Genomic DNA, 17,260 nt, shown 5'->3' with positions numbered 1-17,260 from the left:
AACATATCATGAAATCACATAGTAGCAATGACACCTGTGTCATGGATGTTAATCAGCTGATTTCCAGCTGGGAGAAGCTGTAAACAGATAGGTATTCCTGAGATGTAAAAGGGCCAGTTGTCATTTTATGTATTACAAAAAAGATTCTTCTAAAAAGAAAATTATTATTTCACATAAAATGTGAAATTATGTATATTATAATTTGCCCATGCTTGTCTCAGTAGAAAAATACCCATATTTTCATAATGCATGCTATGTGACACAACAGTAACCATCAGTCTCTATTACCACAGTACATTTCATGTTATGATGGGATTATTCTCATGTTTGAAATTAAGTACATATATAAATCCTTCTAGCTTCAGAACATTAGGTCACCTGCAAGTGACAGACTTTACTTTGAATATCTCTGTTCTCATATAATCTGAATGCTGAATTGTGTGCATTTGCTTTGGTGTATTTTCCTTGTCCAAAGAATCCACGAGAGAGAGCTTGGAGAAATTTGTGACCTTCTCTGAAGGTCGGCTGATTTTAGAATGTTAATTAACAAAACAAAATCAAACTGTATGGAACATAGCAGAATTATAGCAGTGCAAAAGAAATGTGAGAGGAAGAATGAACTCAGTGTATAGATATCCCTGTTCAGGCACCTTTTGTCCACACAGCTGTGGTATTGGAACTAATCGCTGTGCTACACATGGGTGCTTCTCTCAAAGGGGAAAAAATCTTCACACTGAATTTTCAGTTTAACTGGATGTTTTATGCCAAAGGGCACACTAAAATTCCCTCTGCCCCCGACTCCTCTAATTAATGAGATTCACTGTATTTACATTTTGTCTATTTAAAGCTTCAGCTGCACCTATACATTCTCTGTTAGAGCTCATTCTTCTGCCTCAAAACTGTTTGCGGTTAAGTTGCCAGGAGAGTGTGGCTTTTATTCTTGGGGAGGAAGGGCAAGATGAGTTTTGTAATTGGCACCACTTCAAGTAAATCCAATAAAAAGCTGAAAGTATCCCAGTTACCTACATGAAAGGGAGGGGGAGTGTCTTCTAGGGTAGCTAAGAGTTGGGTATTCATCTGCTCTTATGTCAATTTGCCCACTCATATGTGACTCAGTGCCAAGAAACCGCATTAGTTTTTCAGTGCTTGGATGGAAGTGGAGATTTTGCTGCTTTCAGTGAGAAAGTAACACAAATACTGCTGCAAGAAAAGTGAGGCATCAACTGGAATGGAAGCTTCCTACTCAATATCTGTTCAGCAGCAGTAGCTGGCAGCTACTGTAATTCAGCCTTGGTTTAGGTGTGCATGTGTCTGTGAATGTTTGCGATTTAAAGTTTTTCTTTTACATCCATGTTTCCATCAGAGGTGCAATGTTTTTTCTTGCTTAGATTTTCTACTCCGCAAATCATGTTGGACCAATTCAAACTATCTCTGGGGGTGATGGCAGTACTCTGAAACACAGCTGATTATCTTGTTCCGTGTGTTATTGCTACACAATAAAGACATTATTGATTTGAATGGCTAGCACACTTCTCAGTGCATTCAGGGGTTTTCAATGCCATCAGTCAGGCAAAAGGGACATGCCCATATGCTTAGGCAGTCTGCTGTCAGTGTTCACTGTAACTTGCAATAAAGGATCTTGATGTGGGAAGCTCTGAATCTTCATCACAGAAGAAACCTTGCTCCTGATATTAATTGTCAGAAGGTCAGTAATCACAGAATGTGAGAGGGGAAAACAGAACTGATGTGTCACGTGGCTGGGGCAAGATCCCATATACCATGCTGTGATTTCAGCTTCTGGAATCACAGATATCACAAATAAAATAAATTTAAGTTGATGGCCTGTCTGAACTTTCCCATTCATTCTGGTTCAGCCAGAGTCATGTATTTATTATCAGGTCCTGCCTCTGCTAGGGGCTTGATAGGTCTGGAAGCAATCCACATCAGCTCAATTGTTAAGTTAGCAGTTATTGTCAGCATATGTTACTGAGCATCATTCTGATCACTTGCTTAAACTTACTAGAGTATGGAGAAGTCAGTGAGATTTCATTTCTGTATTATCATTTTCTCGATGCACTCAACACTCAATTATCTGGGGTGTTGAAGTTTTGGGATAGCTTGGTTAAAAATACAAATTATTTGAGATATGTGCAAAAGTAAGCTACCAGAATATACTGTGAGAGTATAACTGAAAGGAAAAGCAAAGTTCAATGATTCCATGGTATATGAAGCACAAAGATCATGAGCAAGCACTGGTCCAAAAAAGTAGATGGACAACACAGCTACACTGCTAACACAGAAATCCTGTTGTTGGACTGGAGCTAGTTGTTGTGGAGCCATCTTAGAAGGGTCTCTGAATATGCTTTTTGTTCACCCACTAGACAACCTGCTGATAATATTTGAGATTTTACTTCCCTGAATTTTGTCTGTTTTGACAATTTTTAATTGCAGAAAGAACAGCTGGCCAAATGTTACATATATCTTCCTACTTCCTAAAAATTTTTCCTATTCTGGAAAATAGTCACATCTTACTCAGTGATGGAGGAAGGAAGCATCTGCATGCAGTTACTGAACTTACTCTCTTTTAACATTGAAGAGTAGTAATCTATCCAGCTCTTTATTATCTTAGAATATGATCGCCAGTTATAATTTTTTTACCTCAGAACTTCCCTCCTCTTCTACAAAAAGAAATTAATGTTTTGATTATGGAGCCTATTTCTGCTTTCCTGGTGCTCCTATAGACAACATAAAATGCAGCTGGCCCAAATGCATTGAGGGGGTTTTGACGAAAGACATCACCATGCAGAGATTCTGCATGTCTCCATGAGGAGAGGCCGTTGAAGGACTAGGCAACCTTGGTGCTATGACCTGAACATTCACCACAGTTGTACAGGTTGGGTCACTCACAAAGAATTTATCAGCTGACAGTGAAGAGACAGACCCTGTGTTACCCTCACCTTTCTTGACAGCCGTGTCAGTACTCTGTAACTCTGTCACTATTCTCAATCAAGAGGAACAAGATCACCCGGACAAGTTAACAACTGCTGCAAACCAGCACTCTCCCCATACAACAGCCCAGCTGGCTGTGGGATAGTAAGCCTGAAAACATGAAACAGAGAACCCACCTCTCCCTCTCGTGATGTCATGTTTTGGCCTTCTTTTTTCGATGCAGAGAAAAAAGTGATGCTTGAAGTTACTCACACAAATATATACATGCACAAACAAATGAAGAAGGTAGAAAGGCTGCTTACCAGTAACTTATTCTTTAAGGTGTGTTGTTCTGCTACCTACTCCCCTTTCTCTTTCTCTCTGAGTCTGTGTTCAAGTACTTCTGTGCTTGAGAGAAATGATTTGGAGTAATACAGTGCACATTGAGGATTATGTCTAAAGCAGACAGATCTTCCATTGATTTTTTTTTTTTTTTTTTTTTTCCTCCTGACCAAAGCAATCATCAAGACCTTGAACTTCAGCCAACTGCTCAGGTCAGTAAAGGGCAGCATGTTGCTAGAAGGTTTTAAAATTACTTTTGTGGTATTTCATAAGAAGAATAGTCTGTCTTAGTGGTCTGCTTTGGACATTATTAAATGATAGCAAATAAATTGAATCTTTCATTAAGGAAAAAAAAGTACGCCTTGATTTACAGCTGGCATGCTGTTTATTTGAGTCTCTTTAAGCTCTCAGTGTAACATAGTTTAAATCATATCCAGAGTTGACTGTTATAGTGTGCTTCTAATTAGACTTCGCTTTAGAGTTGATCTGCAAAGTGCAGCAGGGGCAGAATTCATCATCGTTTGCTCTAGGGGACAGAGGTAAATGAAATAGTTATATTTGTAGTCCACAAGCTGCCTCCAGATCGGTGAGGAGAAGCCTCCACTGCTTAGACTTAGAAACTTTTTCTGTAGTCCAACATTTACAGTTAGTAAAGGTATTTGTCCTTTCAGTTCACCTCCTCAAATCAGTAAATGTTTGAACTGATGCCTCAGTGTGAAAGTTTACCTTAATCTATAATGTCTATTTTCTTCACTTAGCCAATAAAGGGGCAGAACAGATTGAAGAAAAAATTGAAATCCCAATCAAACCCTTTCTGTTTCATCACATGGAGAAACACTGGGACATTTGGTTTCATAACTTGTCAGATGCTTTTACTTACAATTGCTCGGGTCTCCAACTATCTTGAAATACATTGTAGTTGTTTTCTTCATCCTAGACATACAATGATAGATGCTATTGGAACACGTTAAATAAATAAAAACTTTGTTCTAAGTGCCAAGCCTCTTCATCAGTGGGCAGACCATAGAACATTAAAATGTAATCTTATATTAGATGTAGCCGCAAGACAGAAAAAAAATAAATAGAATAAAATATCCTGAAGAGCAGAAACCTTTCCAGCTAAGGAGAGCATAGGAATGTTTGGATTGTTCTGCTCTGCTGGTAGACATATTATCACTTTTTTCCTCTTGCTGCCCTAAGCATTTGGTTATTAGATATTCTTCAAATAGTTCTTTTGAGATCACTTTCTTAAAAACATTTTACTTAATAAAAAGCTTATTAATCTAGAGCAAGTACTTTTAATCTTCACAAGCAGCAGTAAAAGTATACACCTTACAAAGGTGGTTTGGTTAGTGAGGTTTAATACAGCTCTGAATCCATTCCTACTATTGTTTGTTTGTGGACTTTTATTATAACTCCTGCTGCTAGTAGGATATGTGGAGAGAAATTATGACATAAGAACAAAAATTAATCCTTTCACTTTTGCTTTTGAGGATTAATGGAAATAGCTATAAGAATTCAGGGTTATCCTTTCCTATCCTTTTTCTGTTTTTTAATGAAAAGCCTTGTAATTACCTAGTGCAAGCTTTTCTTATTATGTAGTATTTTATGTAACGCAAAACCAGTGCATTCTTGAGATGTGCAATTTGGTCTTTAGCTTTCAGATAAGAGACCTGACTGAAAATATGCAATGCATAAGCTACCAGTTGTTGCTTATTTTGCAAGAAGATAAATTACTCCCCTTTGTGACAGATGTGACACCAATAGGGTTGGTTCTGTTCTTTTGTGTGTAGCATCCTTTTTGCCATTATCCTAAAAAGTGAGGGGAATGCCTGCTGGTTTTGAAACCCATCCTCAGGTGTCTTCACTGGAGCTCCTACCAGAGGAAAAATTTGAGCAGTTGTGCTGTGTTTTTCCTTTCAAAGCTGTCCATCTTCTCCCAGATGGCAATGACAGAGTAGGAGAGCAGTAAGTTGATGTAGGATGGAGGTGCCTCCCCGACCTCCTTTCTACAACCCCAGACTAAGATATTACAAAACACCTTTATAGCATTTCCTCACCCATCCTAAATAGCAGAGACAGGCAGCACTTCCCATGAAGGTGGGTTGTGTTTTTTCTTCTTATCTGCCCTAGGTAAAACAGCAAGGTCCACTTTCCATTTATGAAAAGACTAGGAGGCTAGTGAGGACAGAGCCTGTTCTTTTATATCTCGTCTAGGCTGCCTATATCAGGTGCCAATCAGAGAGGCTGAACGAGGAAGGAGGAAAGGCACCCCAGCAAGCAGATTGTCTGTGCTCAGCTGTGGAGAGGCGTGACAGGAGCATCAGCCTCATTAATGCTGCAGAAATATATAATACACAGTGATCCAGAGAGAATGAAAGAGCTTAGAACTAAAATACATCTCAACCAGGGGAAGGTGGAAAAAGGGACGAATTTCACAGAACATGAACACACAAAAAGCGGCATTCACCAAAGAAAGGAGAACAGAAATATTAGAGGCAGAGAGAGAATTTCAGCAGCAGACATACCAAGCCTTAAGGTAAAAGGGAAAGGGGATGATTATGAAAATTAACTCTGATTTCCCTACTGTTACGGACAAAAAGAAAAGAAAAAAAAAAAAAAAAAGGAGTACCAGGTCTGCAGGGAAATCCCTTTGGTCGTCTCCCTCCCTGGAAAACTAGATCAGAAAAAAAAAAAAAAAAAAAAAGGCAGTCCAGATGTTTGGAGAGAAATTGGTAAGCCATCATAATTGGGTTTTCTTTCTGTGCCATACCTGCTGGTTGGCAAAATCTGCTGAAAGCAAGCTAGTATGTTTTTGTTCTTGTGTATGTGGAATTCTGGACTCAGAGTTTTAAGTAACCATCCAAACTTCTGCATCTTTTGATAGATCCCTATAGCCCAAACCTGTGGAGGTTCTGAGTGAATTAAGGTAGTCCTCTGTATTTCTGATTCCTGCTCCCCCACCCCCAGTATACTGCTATGCAAGGTATCTATCCAGTGAATATAGGTGATGCAAGCTGTAGATGGGACTCTCAAGGACCTAAGCAGGTATTAGATCTTGGAATCATCATAGAAGCATAGAATCGTTTGGGTTGGAAGGGACCTTAAAGATCATGTAGTTCCAACCCCCCCCTCCATGGGCAGGGACATCTTCCACTAGATCAGGTAGCTCAAAGCCCCATCCAACCTGGCCTTGAATACTTACCAGTGAGGGGGCATCCACAGCTTCTGTGGGCAACCTGTTCCAGTGCCTCACCACCCTCATAGTGAAGAATTTCTTCCTTAATCTGATCTAAATTTACCCTTTTTTAGTTTAAAGACCTTACACCTTGTCCTATCACTACATACCCTTGTAAAAAGCCCCTCTCCAGCTTTCTTGTAGGCTCCCTTCAGTTACTGGAAGGCTGCTGTAAGGTCTCCCTGGAGCCTTCTCTTCTCCAGGCTGAACAATCCCAGCTCTTTCAGCTTTTCCTTATAGGAGAGGTGTTCCAGCCCTCGGATCATCCTTGTGGCCCTCCTCTGGACTCACTCCAGCAGGTCCATGTCCTTCTTATGTTGGGGGCCCCAGAGCTGAATGAAGTACTCCAGGTGGGGTCCCATGAGCGTGGAGGGGCATAATCACCTCCCTCGACCTGCCAGTCATGCTTCTTTTTATGTAGTCCAGGATACGGTTGGCCTTCTGGGCTGCGAGTGCACATTGCTGGGTCATGTTGAGCTTCTCATCAACCAACACCCCTAAGTCCCTTCTCCAGAGGGCTGCTCTCAATCCATTCTCTGCCCAGCCTGTATTTGTGCTTGGGATTGCCCAAACCCATGTGCAGGACCTTGCACTTGGAGCTTCATGAGGTTTACACAGGCCCACCTCTCAAGCCTCTCAAGATCAGAGTAAAGAAGGGCTTCTGTCACTAAGTTTGTCACTGAAAATTTTGCATCAGCAAAATGATATAATAAATTGCAAAATATTAAGCCATGTAAGAGCACTTTACCTCAAAAATGAAGATTTATTTGAAATAAACAACAGACAATAAAACAAGGAATTTTGTAATACCATATTTGAAAACTATTTTTCAGAAAAGAAATAATTGCATTTCAGAATTTATTAGAGTATATCAGTAAAATGCAATATGTAATGAGTGCATCCTCTTTTATGATTATCCTGAATTGTATTATAAAATCTATCAGCAATGTAAGAGAAGATTGGAAAAAATGTCTGCCATACACAGTTTTAGTCTATTTTGCAATCCTTGCTCTTCCATACCCATGAAATCTTCAATTTAGCAAAAGGAAAAGAATATAAAAGAAATCATGGAGATCTGAGGCATTGCAGAAGAAATAGTAGTCAAAATAGATCAGCAGCCAGCTATGCTGTGACAGACTAGCATTTTAAGCAGTGTCTTAGATAATTATGAAATGCAGAGGGAAAATAACTATTAATGAACAATGATTTCCACCAGTTTTATACTAGGACTTAACATTTTAAAGTTCATCTCCTGAGGATGGATATAACTATGATGACTACAAGTTATATACTACTTTTAAGGTGTTTTAACACTGTAGGAAAATTTTACTCTGTGATTAAGATTTGTTCTTAAACATTCATGAGGAGTGATGCCAGTCAGCGTAATGCAAGATCTATACTGTTTTCCAACAGCTGCAGAGGGCTACACTAAATGAATATACTTAATGAATATACAGGGATGGTAAAATGCAAATAGGAAATTAACTTCATTAATTATGTCAGTAAGGTGAAAGAAAATAAAATAAACTGGCACATTTGGAGCTTGAATTCTTTCCTTATTTTAAGCTTCCCTTTTGGAGAGCATTTCTCACTGGAGATTGTACCCTATTAAAAAAAAAACAAACCTCAAAGGGATCTTCCTAGAATGTAATTCCATTAAGTATTTGGCTGAATACAAATATTTGGAAGAAATGGGTCTTTAGAGGCCAACAGTATGAGGGTGTGATTCATTGATCTAGTGAGGTCAGTGAACAAGCTCCAGACAGATGTTGTTTAGCATTAAACCATTATCTAGACTTCTGAGATTTTGAATATATTATACATACATATATATCATAGAATCATAAGATAGTTTGAGTTGGAAGGGACCTTTAGAGGTCATCTAGTCCATACCCCCTCTGCAATGAGCAGGGATGTCTTCAATGAGATCAGGTTGCTCAGAGCCCCATCCAACCTGACCTGGAATGTTTCCAGGGATGGGGCCTCCACCACTTCTCTGGGCAACCTGTTCCAGTGTTTCACCACCTTCATCATAAAAAATGTCTTCCTTATATCTAGTCTAAATCTACCCTGGTTTAGTTTAAAACCATTACCCGTTGTCCTATTGCAACAGGCCTTGCTAAAAAGTTTGTCCCCATCTATCTTATAAGCCCCTTTTAAGTACTGAAAGGCTGCAATAAGTTCTCCCCGCAGCCTTCTTTTCTCCAGGCTGAACAACCCCAGCTCTCTCAGCCTGTCCTCACAGGGGAGGTGCTCCAGCCCTCAGATCATTGTTGTAGCCCTTCATTGGACCCACTTTAACAGGTCCATGCCTTTCCTGTGCTGAGGGCCCCAGAGCTGGACGCAGTACTCCACATAAGGTCTCACCAGGTTCCTCAGGTGATCTTCTGTTACAATGGGAGTGACTTTGCTTTCCCAATGTCTGTCTTGCGGTCCATCCACTTGAGAGGTGTGAGAAGAGAGGTTGCCAGTGAAGGCTGAGGCAATAAAGTTGTTGAGAACCTCAGCCTTTTCCTCGTCCGTTGTTACCATCTTGCCAGTCGTGTGCATCAGGGAGGTACACTTTCTTCTGACCTTCTTTTTCTGGCTGACATACCTGTATAAGCCTTCCTTGTTATTCGTTGCATCCCTTGACAAGTTTAGCTCCATCCGCGCCGTGGCCTTCTTGACACCATCCCTACACAACCGGACAGCGTCCCTATACTCTTCCCAGGATACCTGTCCCTGCTTCCACTGCCTGTGCCGTTCCCTCTCGCCCTTTAGTTTGACCAGCAGGTCTCGTCTCAGCCATGCTGGTCTCTTGCCTTCCTTGCCTGATTTCTTACACCTGGGGACTGAGAGCTCTTGTGCTCTATGGAAAGCTTCCTTAAAGATCTGCCAGCTCTGTTCTGCTCCCTTGTCCCTGAGGGCAATTTCCCAGGGGGTCCTATTGACTAGTTCCTTCAACAGCTAGAATTTTGATTTCCTAAAGTTCAGGGTCCTGACTTTACTCTTTGCCTGACCCACATCCCCCAGGAGTGTGAACTCCACCAGTGCATGATCGCTGCAGCCCAGGCTGTCTCCAATCTTGACATCACTGATGAGCTCACTTGCATTAGTGACCATCAGGTCCAGTGTTGCATCCCCTCTGGTAGGGCTGTCCATTACTTGGCTTAAGAAGTTATCCTCACTGCATTCCAGGAGTCTCCTGGATTGCCTACAGCTCGCTGTGCTACTTTTCGAGCAGATGTCAGGGTGGTTGAAGTCCCCTAGCAGGATGAGAGCCTGCGAGCACAAAGCCTCCTGGAGCTGTAGGAAGAAGGCTTCATCAATAGGCTCCCCTGGATCAGGTGACCTGTAGTAGACACCAACCACAAGGTTTCCTTTGTTGCCTCTGTCTTTGACTCTTACCCATAGGCTTTTAACCCGCTCATGGCTATTCTTCAGAGACAGCTCTTTGCACTCTATCCACTTCTTCATGTAAAGGGCAATGCCTCCTCCCCTCCTTCCTTGTCTGTCTCTTCTGAGCAGCCTGTAGCCGTCGATAGCCACACCAAGTTTCCATAATGGCAACTAGGTCATAGCTTTCTAGCAGCACAGAGGCTTCCAACTCCTCTTTGGTTCCCATGCTAGATGCATTAGCGTAGAGGCACTTTGGCAGGATTGTAGGCTGTGTCACATTTTTAGAGGAACACACCTTAATTCCTTTGACATATTTCACTAGTGTTTCCCTGTTGGCTCCTTTTACCTCAGGATCCCTCAGCTGATCTCCATAAGACTGCAAGTGTGCTTCAGTGTACCCTGCATGTCTCAGAGCAACAGGCTGAGGGCCCTTGCTAGTACCCCATCCCTCTAATCTTGGCATGTCATCCCACAGCTTGTCACAGGCAATCATTGTATATTATCCCTCCCCATTCAAGCCTATATCTATGTGTGTGTCTTATTTTGTGCATATATAGAATCCGACCTGTCTCTAGATCTGACAAACCCAGAGCTCAGTTTTGGGGCCAGTTCTGTTTAATATCTTTATCAATGATCTGGATGAGGTGATCAAGTGCACCCTTAGAAAGTTTGCAGATGACACCAAACTGGGTGGTAGCGTTGATCTGCTCGAGGGGAGGAGGGCTCTGCAGAGGGACCTGTACAGGCTGGATCGATGGGCTGAGGTCAATTGTATGAGGTTCAACAAGGCCAAGTGCCGGGTCCTGCACTTGGGTCACAACAACCCCATGCAACGCTACAGGCTTGGGGAAGAGTGGCTGGAAAGCTGCCTGGCAGAAAAGGACTTTGGGGATGTTGGTTGACAGCCAACTGAACATGAGCCAACAGAGTGCCCAGGTGGCCAACAGCATCCTGGCTTGTATCAGGAATAGTGTGGCCAGCAGGATTAGGGAAATGATAGTGCCCCTGTACTCTGCAGTGGTGAGGCTGCACCTCGAATACTGTATTCAGTGTTGCATCCCTCACTGCAAGAAGGACATTGAGGTGCTGGAGCTTTTCCAGAGAAGGGCAACAAAGCTGGTGCGGGGTCTGGAGCCCAAGTCTGATGAGGAGCAGCTGAGGAAACTGGGGTTGTTTAGCCTGGAGAAGAGGAGGCTGGGGGGGGACCTTATCACTCTCTACAACTGCCTGAAAGGAGGCTGTAGCAAGGTGGGTGTTGGTCTCTTCTCCCTGGTAATGGGCAATAGGACAAGAGGAAATGGCCTCAAGTTGCACCAGGAGAGGTTTAGGTTGGATATTAGGAAAAATGTCTTTACTGAAAGAGTTGTCAAGCATTGGAACAGGCTGCTGAGGGCAGTGGTCGAGTCCCCATCCCTGGAGGTATTTAAAAGATGGGTAGACAAGGTGCTTAGGGACATGTTTTAGTGGTGGAATGGCAGGGTTAGGTTAACGGTTGGACTTGATGATCTTAAAGATCTTTTCCAACCTAAACGATTCTATGATTCTATAAACTTGTAATTTTAGCTTTCTTTTCACATTTCTGCTGCTAATTTCACTTTTGATTGGGTCTCTGAATGCATCACACTTGAGATGTGAATGGTCACTTCTCACAGGGACAGTCAGTGGAAATCACAGCTCTTTCTTGCTCACAGTAGGTTTTGGACCTTATAATCCTTAAGGTTAATTGCTGTTATATCCAGAAAGACAGTCATTTGGTTCCTTGACATTTGGTTCACTCGGGAAACAGTAGCATGCACTAACTTGGTAAATTAAGTCATAGTAGTCGTCTACTTCAGAGGATGTGGAGTTTTAAGGAGTAAAGAGCGCAAGCCAACTTTCTTGCTCTAAAGTTAATGAAGCAAGAAGAGGCTAGGACTTCCTCAGATACTCTCATGGAGCTCTCTCAGGCTCTGTTTCCCACTGGTCTTCCCAGAGAAAGTTTTTGTACAGTACCTCTCCTTCTTTTACCCACTCAGACTACATCTGTACCACTAAATAAAAAAGATCCAGGAAATAAGCTTATGCATGACGCCTTGGTCATCCTTATTGCTTAATTGTTGGCTCACTTTCCAGCCTTGTTTTGGACCACTCCAGCTAATGCTTTCCCAGTGAAAACCTGGGTGTGACTCAGGGAGAAGTTTGCTTTATACACTGTTAGCAAGAGACAGTGCAGGTGGGGCTGCACAATTTGGCTCCTTCTGCCCTCCAGAGTGCCCCACCCCATTCCCAGTAAGCTTTGCACTCCTGAATCCCCCAGTCTGTCTTTACACTGTCTCCCAGGGTGTGCAGCACACCCTTACTTTCACACTACAAGAATTCCATGCTCTGGGCTTCAGCGTCAGCGTGTGCTGCCTGGCAGAGCTGCAGCCAGTCCCTACAGGAGCAGTTGGCAACGTCGGACAGCATCAACGTGCAGCCAGTCTGGCAGTGAGCACGAACTTGTCTTTTTGGTCTCCAAGTTCCCTGGGCAAGTGGAAAGGGAGAATAATCTAAAGGGCAGCATTGCCTCTTCCTAGTAAATGCCTTCTCGTTAAGAACAGAGGCCATGTTCCCTGAAAAATGTAGGTTCGTCTCCAACCTTTGGGAAAACAATTACATTATTTCAGATGGAAGCACTATCTTGGCTTTGTATGGTTCAGTCATCTTTTTGGAATAAGTTAGAAGAGTCTGTGGGGAAATGTCCTTGCAGGACAGTCATGCTGCTTTATGAAGGAAGCCCTAGAGATTCCCAGGCTTTGTGCTGAGTAAGCAAACTTCAGAAATAGCACACTACGTGTTTGCCCAGAGGCAGTGCTAACTAGCCACCTAGTGCTTTCAGTGTGTGGGCTTGTGTATTTGTGTAGCTCTGCTCCATGTTGTACGCTGGAGATCTGTGTCGTATCACACTGACAAACTCATTTTCTTGCTTTCCTGATTCCATTGGTTCCATTTGATTTGGGAAAGTCTAGTCAGCCTGACACATCCATAAATTGGATATATAAAAACCTATAAAGGCCATATACAATACTTGTGACATTATTACACATTGACATTCTCTTGTTGATCTATACTGGCTGTATCCTGTTGCACATACCGGAATTCTTGCAGTTGTTGTGATGAACTAATCATTCACAAATGAGATGCCTTTACCCTTCCAGAACTATATGCAAATTCAGGAGAAAGCAAGAGAGTCACTTCATTTTCTGCATTAAAAACTTTTATAGGAAGTCCTCCATGTCAACAAATAGCAGTTCACAGCACAATATTTGGAAACATATGAACTAATTTTTCCTAGACAGGAATCTCCTTTTTCCTTTGAAGCTTTGAAGTGATTCAGTTCACTTTTCTCATAGAGAGAATGAAATAAATAAAGTTTGACATGATAATCCCTCCATTTCCACAGAATTCCCCAAGGTAGCTCTGAGATTATTACATTTCATGCAAATGAAAACAGTTTTCACAAGTTTCAAAAGCAGGTTACATTTTCATCAGTAAAGTATATGCATAGGTGTTTGCAGATGTGTATATATTGTTTCCCAGTTTTGAATCCATGAAATATGAGTACTAGTTTTTATTTATACGTATATTATGATTATCAGTACAACTTTAAAACATTGTCTCTTAAAAGATTGATGGATTTTTTAAGAACCTTAAAACCATTATGAATGCATTTTGTATGATTTTTATTCCTACAGTTTATGAAGTTTTTATTTGTAATTCATTATTCTCCACACTTTGAGTGCTTCCCAGTAGTGGTTTTGGCTCTGCGGTGAGATCCTGTTGTGCCAGTGTGAGACCTTTTACACCAGTGGGCCTCCAGAAAGCAGCAGCATCGTCAGGCCTCATTGCAAGGCAGGGGTTCCACGTTTAATAGTTGTACAGGATGTTTTTGTGGGTGGGTCAAATTGATGTTGAGTATTTGCATAATAAATAGATTTTTTTAATATAAGTTGAGATATTTTTGAGATTATTTCAAAGAGCAAACAGGGTTATAGGTTACAAAGAGTCAAACGCATAGTTGGAAAATTTTACTTCTTCATGCTATTTCAGATGGATTGTTTTTCTTGATGTCTACCTTTAGTGGATATTGCTTTGAGTAAGACCTAACCTTAATATGGTGGACAACTAACCCAAGTTACAGTCAGACTAGTGAATGCTTTTTCCTTCTTCCACAGACGGTAGTTCCTTCCATGAGTACAAGAACAATCTAAAAGGATATTGTGTAGAGTTAGGGAAGAATGTACATTACAGATTAAGAGAAATAATGGCTAGGTGTGTTATGGATATAAATTGAAGTTGGATAATGAGGGACAGTGGGTTCTTTTCTTTTAGTTTGCCTGATAGTCCTAAAAAAGTTTTCTTTCTAGTATACTTTAGTTAAAAAAATACCAGTTTGCTCCATAGAGCTGAAAATGTTGATGTGTATTGAGAATGTATGAAACATGATTAGCTGTATAATAAGAAAAAAAAAACTTTGCATGCAAGTAGCTCTGGATATGTATTTAGTACTTGATGCCTGCCAAAACTGTCTAACCTGTCCAGAATGTGATAGTATACAATTTTGTTATTTTTAGCCACATATTTTTGTCATCTTAGCATTAATACTTGTAATTAAATCTTGTCTATCATTCTACCCTGTTACCTATTCGCAAATATGCACATTTTAGAGAAAAAAAAAATGTTTAACGAAGCTAAAAATTAAGGATTTTTTCAATTTTCTCCAATTTCAGTGTTTAGTGTGTAAATGTGTAACAGTATTACGTTATATTTAAAGAATGAGAGCTCATGAGCAACTAAGAATTATTTCTACAAATCTGTAAACTTTAGTAATGAAGTTTAAATGTTTTTGAAGCCTTTGAAGCAAAAAGCCTATTGAAATGGAAGTCTTACACACCTGTGGTAAGTTATGAGGTTCTAATAGTGAAAATGTTACTAATAGTTTAGCTCTTTGTATATCATCGGTCCAATTTTACCTTTATTACTATCACAAGTCCTGTCAAACTGCTGCTTTTTTTTTTTTTTTTTTTTCGACACAAATGCACTAGTACTATGTAACTTATGAAAACTCAGGCTACCAACAACTTCCCCTCAAAAGTACTTGGTTGCTCTCTTCCAGCAAAACCCCCATGCAGATCTGAGTGCAGGGAAGATGTGGTGTGTTACAGACTAATTTCAAGGAAGTGCTTAATATGATTATGAGTACAAGTTACAGGAGGAGTGACAGAGCTATTGTATCTGCTTAGCTTGAAGTATCCTAGGCAGCTGATGACCATTGCTGCCAAAAAAACCTGCCCTGGAGACCCTCAGCACAGTGGATAGGGAGGGAAGCAGCACAACAGGGCACGTAAGGTAGAAGCTGGGCCATCTTTGGAGGAGAGTTGTCTGACAGAGTTTGGACTGCTGCGTGGAAATGCCAGCTTGCTTGCCTTTCTAGTTCCGCTCAAAAGTGTTGACGGGTTTAAGATGTTCCCACAAAATGCTTACATCCAATTACAGCAGCTTTTTAAATACAATAGTGCTGTCAAGAAATGTTCACCCTTTGAATTTCTTTGGAGTGTTTCCTCGCAATAGATGTTTTTAAAACAGTTTTGTTTCTTTGTTTTCCCACTTTAGAATAAAATTTGGGAATCAAAACAAAAAATCTGCTTGTTTCTCAGAGGTACCAGTGTTCTATTATGGTTCCTTACACAAGGGGGGCTCTTCTCCACAAATCTGTGTATCAAATTTGTCTTTCATTTGAGAACTCATCCAGTTGTTAAACTCTGTTAAGGTCATGGACTCTCCTCAATTTTAGTAAACTTTATGGGAAATGGACCACATGTTTATTGTCTTTGGTATTCACTGTTTCCTTTTTTTTTCCCTCTTTTAAGAAATATTCCCATCTATTATTTTCTAGATTACTTTTTTAGCATATTCTCTAATTTCTCCTGCATTACCATCAGCTTCTTTGATCAGTTTTTAATTGATTTTTTTTAAAAAGGAAAAAAGAAAAAAATACGTTAGTACTATCAAAAGCTTTAAGCGACATAGGGCTGAAATTACGTTATCTTGCCATCAAATGCTCTTGTGTAGAATTCTCTTTCTTTTCATTACACCTTCTGAGCACATTCTTAGTCACACTTGGTTACTATCCGTTATTCTGCTAATCTGGAGTAATGGCATGGTGGCAAAGCAGAAACAGTTAACACATAAAGAAATTATGTTGTAAAAATACACCATGCCCGTAGGTGGAGAAGAAAAACTCAGTGATGCTTTTGATGGTAGAGTACAGTGTGCTGGGCCAGGGCTGCCCAGCACAGTTATCTGTGATAGACACCCAGATCAGAGTCTTTCTAGCTATGTTCATGTAGTTCACTGGACATGAGCTGGCCTGCTCAGATGTCATGGGGCCAGTTCCCTGCAAGGATAATAAAAGATGTGTTTTTCTAAATCCGATGCTTGAAGATAAATTCAGCTTCCATGTTAGTATGTGTGCATATATCACAAGAAGGTGATAAATAATCTTTTCTTCTGTCACTTTCAGAGCCAAATTTTGTGTCATCTTATGACATTGGGAACTTTACCTACTTCTTCTTCCGTGAGAATGCGGTGGAACACGACTGTGGAAAAACAGTCTTCTCTCGTGCTGCTCGGGTGTGCAAAAATGATATTGGTGGCAAGTTCGTGCTGGAGGATACCTGGACTACCTTCATGAAAGCTCGGCTGAACTGCTCTCGCCCTGGAGAAATTCCATTTTACTATAATGAACTACAGAGCACTTTCTTCCTTCCAGAATTGGACTTGATCTATGGGATTTTTACCACTAATGTGTAAGTAAATTCCATGATATATTTTATTTTCTTGCTATTTATGACAGTAAAAACTAAATCTTTTGAGCTACTCCCTTCTGCATATGCCAAGTAAACATCATAAATTCAAACTGCTGTTTTGCCCAATCCGCTGCCCTCTTGTGAGTGTCAGTTCCAAATGCTTCCCACATGAATTGTTGAAGTCATATGAAAGACGGAAGAATTCTTAATATTTCCTTACAGCAGGGAGCCAGTTGTATTTAAGACTATTCAGTCATCTTTTTCATACATCCTTATAAAGTCATTTTTTTATTTTGCACAGTATTGTAATACATAAATACATTCTATATTTATGAAATAAATATTTTACAATTGTAACGTGACATGATAATGTATTTGACATGATGTAATTTAACCTTGTCAGGAAGAGCTTACCTTGCCCAACAGAGTACAAGAGGTGCTCTTACATATTTTAAATTAGCCTTAACATACACTCATATAAGTTTGAAGGTCAAACCAAAAATCTAATCTAATTTCAACTGGATCTCTTATATCAACAAGGTAA

The 17,260-nt window shown here is 40.6% G+C and overlaps 1 protein-coding gene across 1 annotated transcript in view; it reads left to right on the top strand.

The window, feature by feature from the left end:
- The window catches only part of SEMA5A (semaphorin 5A), a 254,009-nt gene that overhangs the window by 96,522 nt on the left and 140,227 nt on the right, over positions 1 to 17,260 (top strand). The window contains exon 7 of the mRNA XM_009638754.1: positions 16,431 to 16,716. Within this exon, the coding sequence (XP_009637049.1) occupies positions 16,431 to 16,716 (286 nt within the window). The remainder of the gene's footprint in view (positions 1 to 16,430; positions 16,717 to 17,260) is intronic.

The sequence above is a fragment of the Egretta garzetta genome, unplaced genomic scaffold (genome assembly GCF_000687185.1).
Source record: "Egretta garzetta isolate BGI_Z169 unplaced genomic scaffold, ASM68718v1 scaffold264, whole genome shotgun sequence".
Taxonomy (NCBI): Eukaryota; Metazoa; Chordata; class Aves; order Pelecaniformes; family Ardeidae; genus Egretta; species Egretta garzetta.
This window is presented reverse-complemented; position numbering and strand designations above follow the sequence as displayed.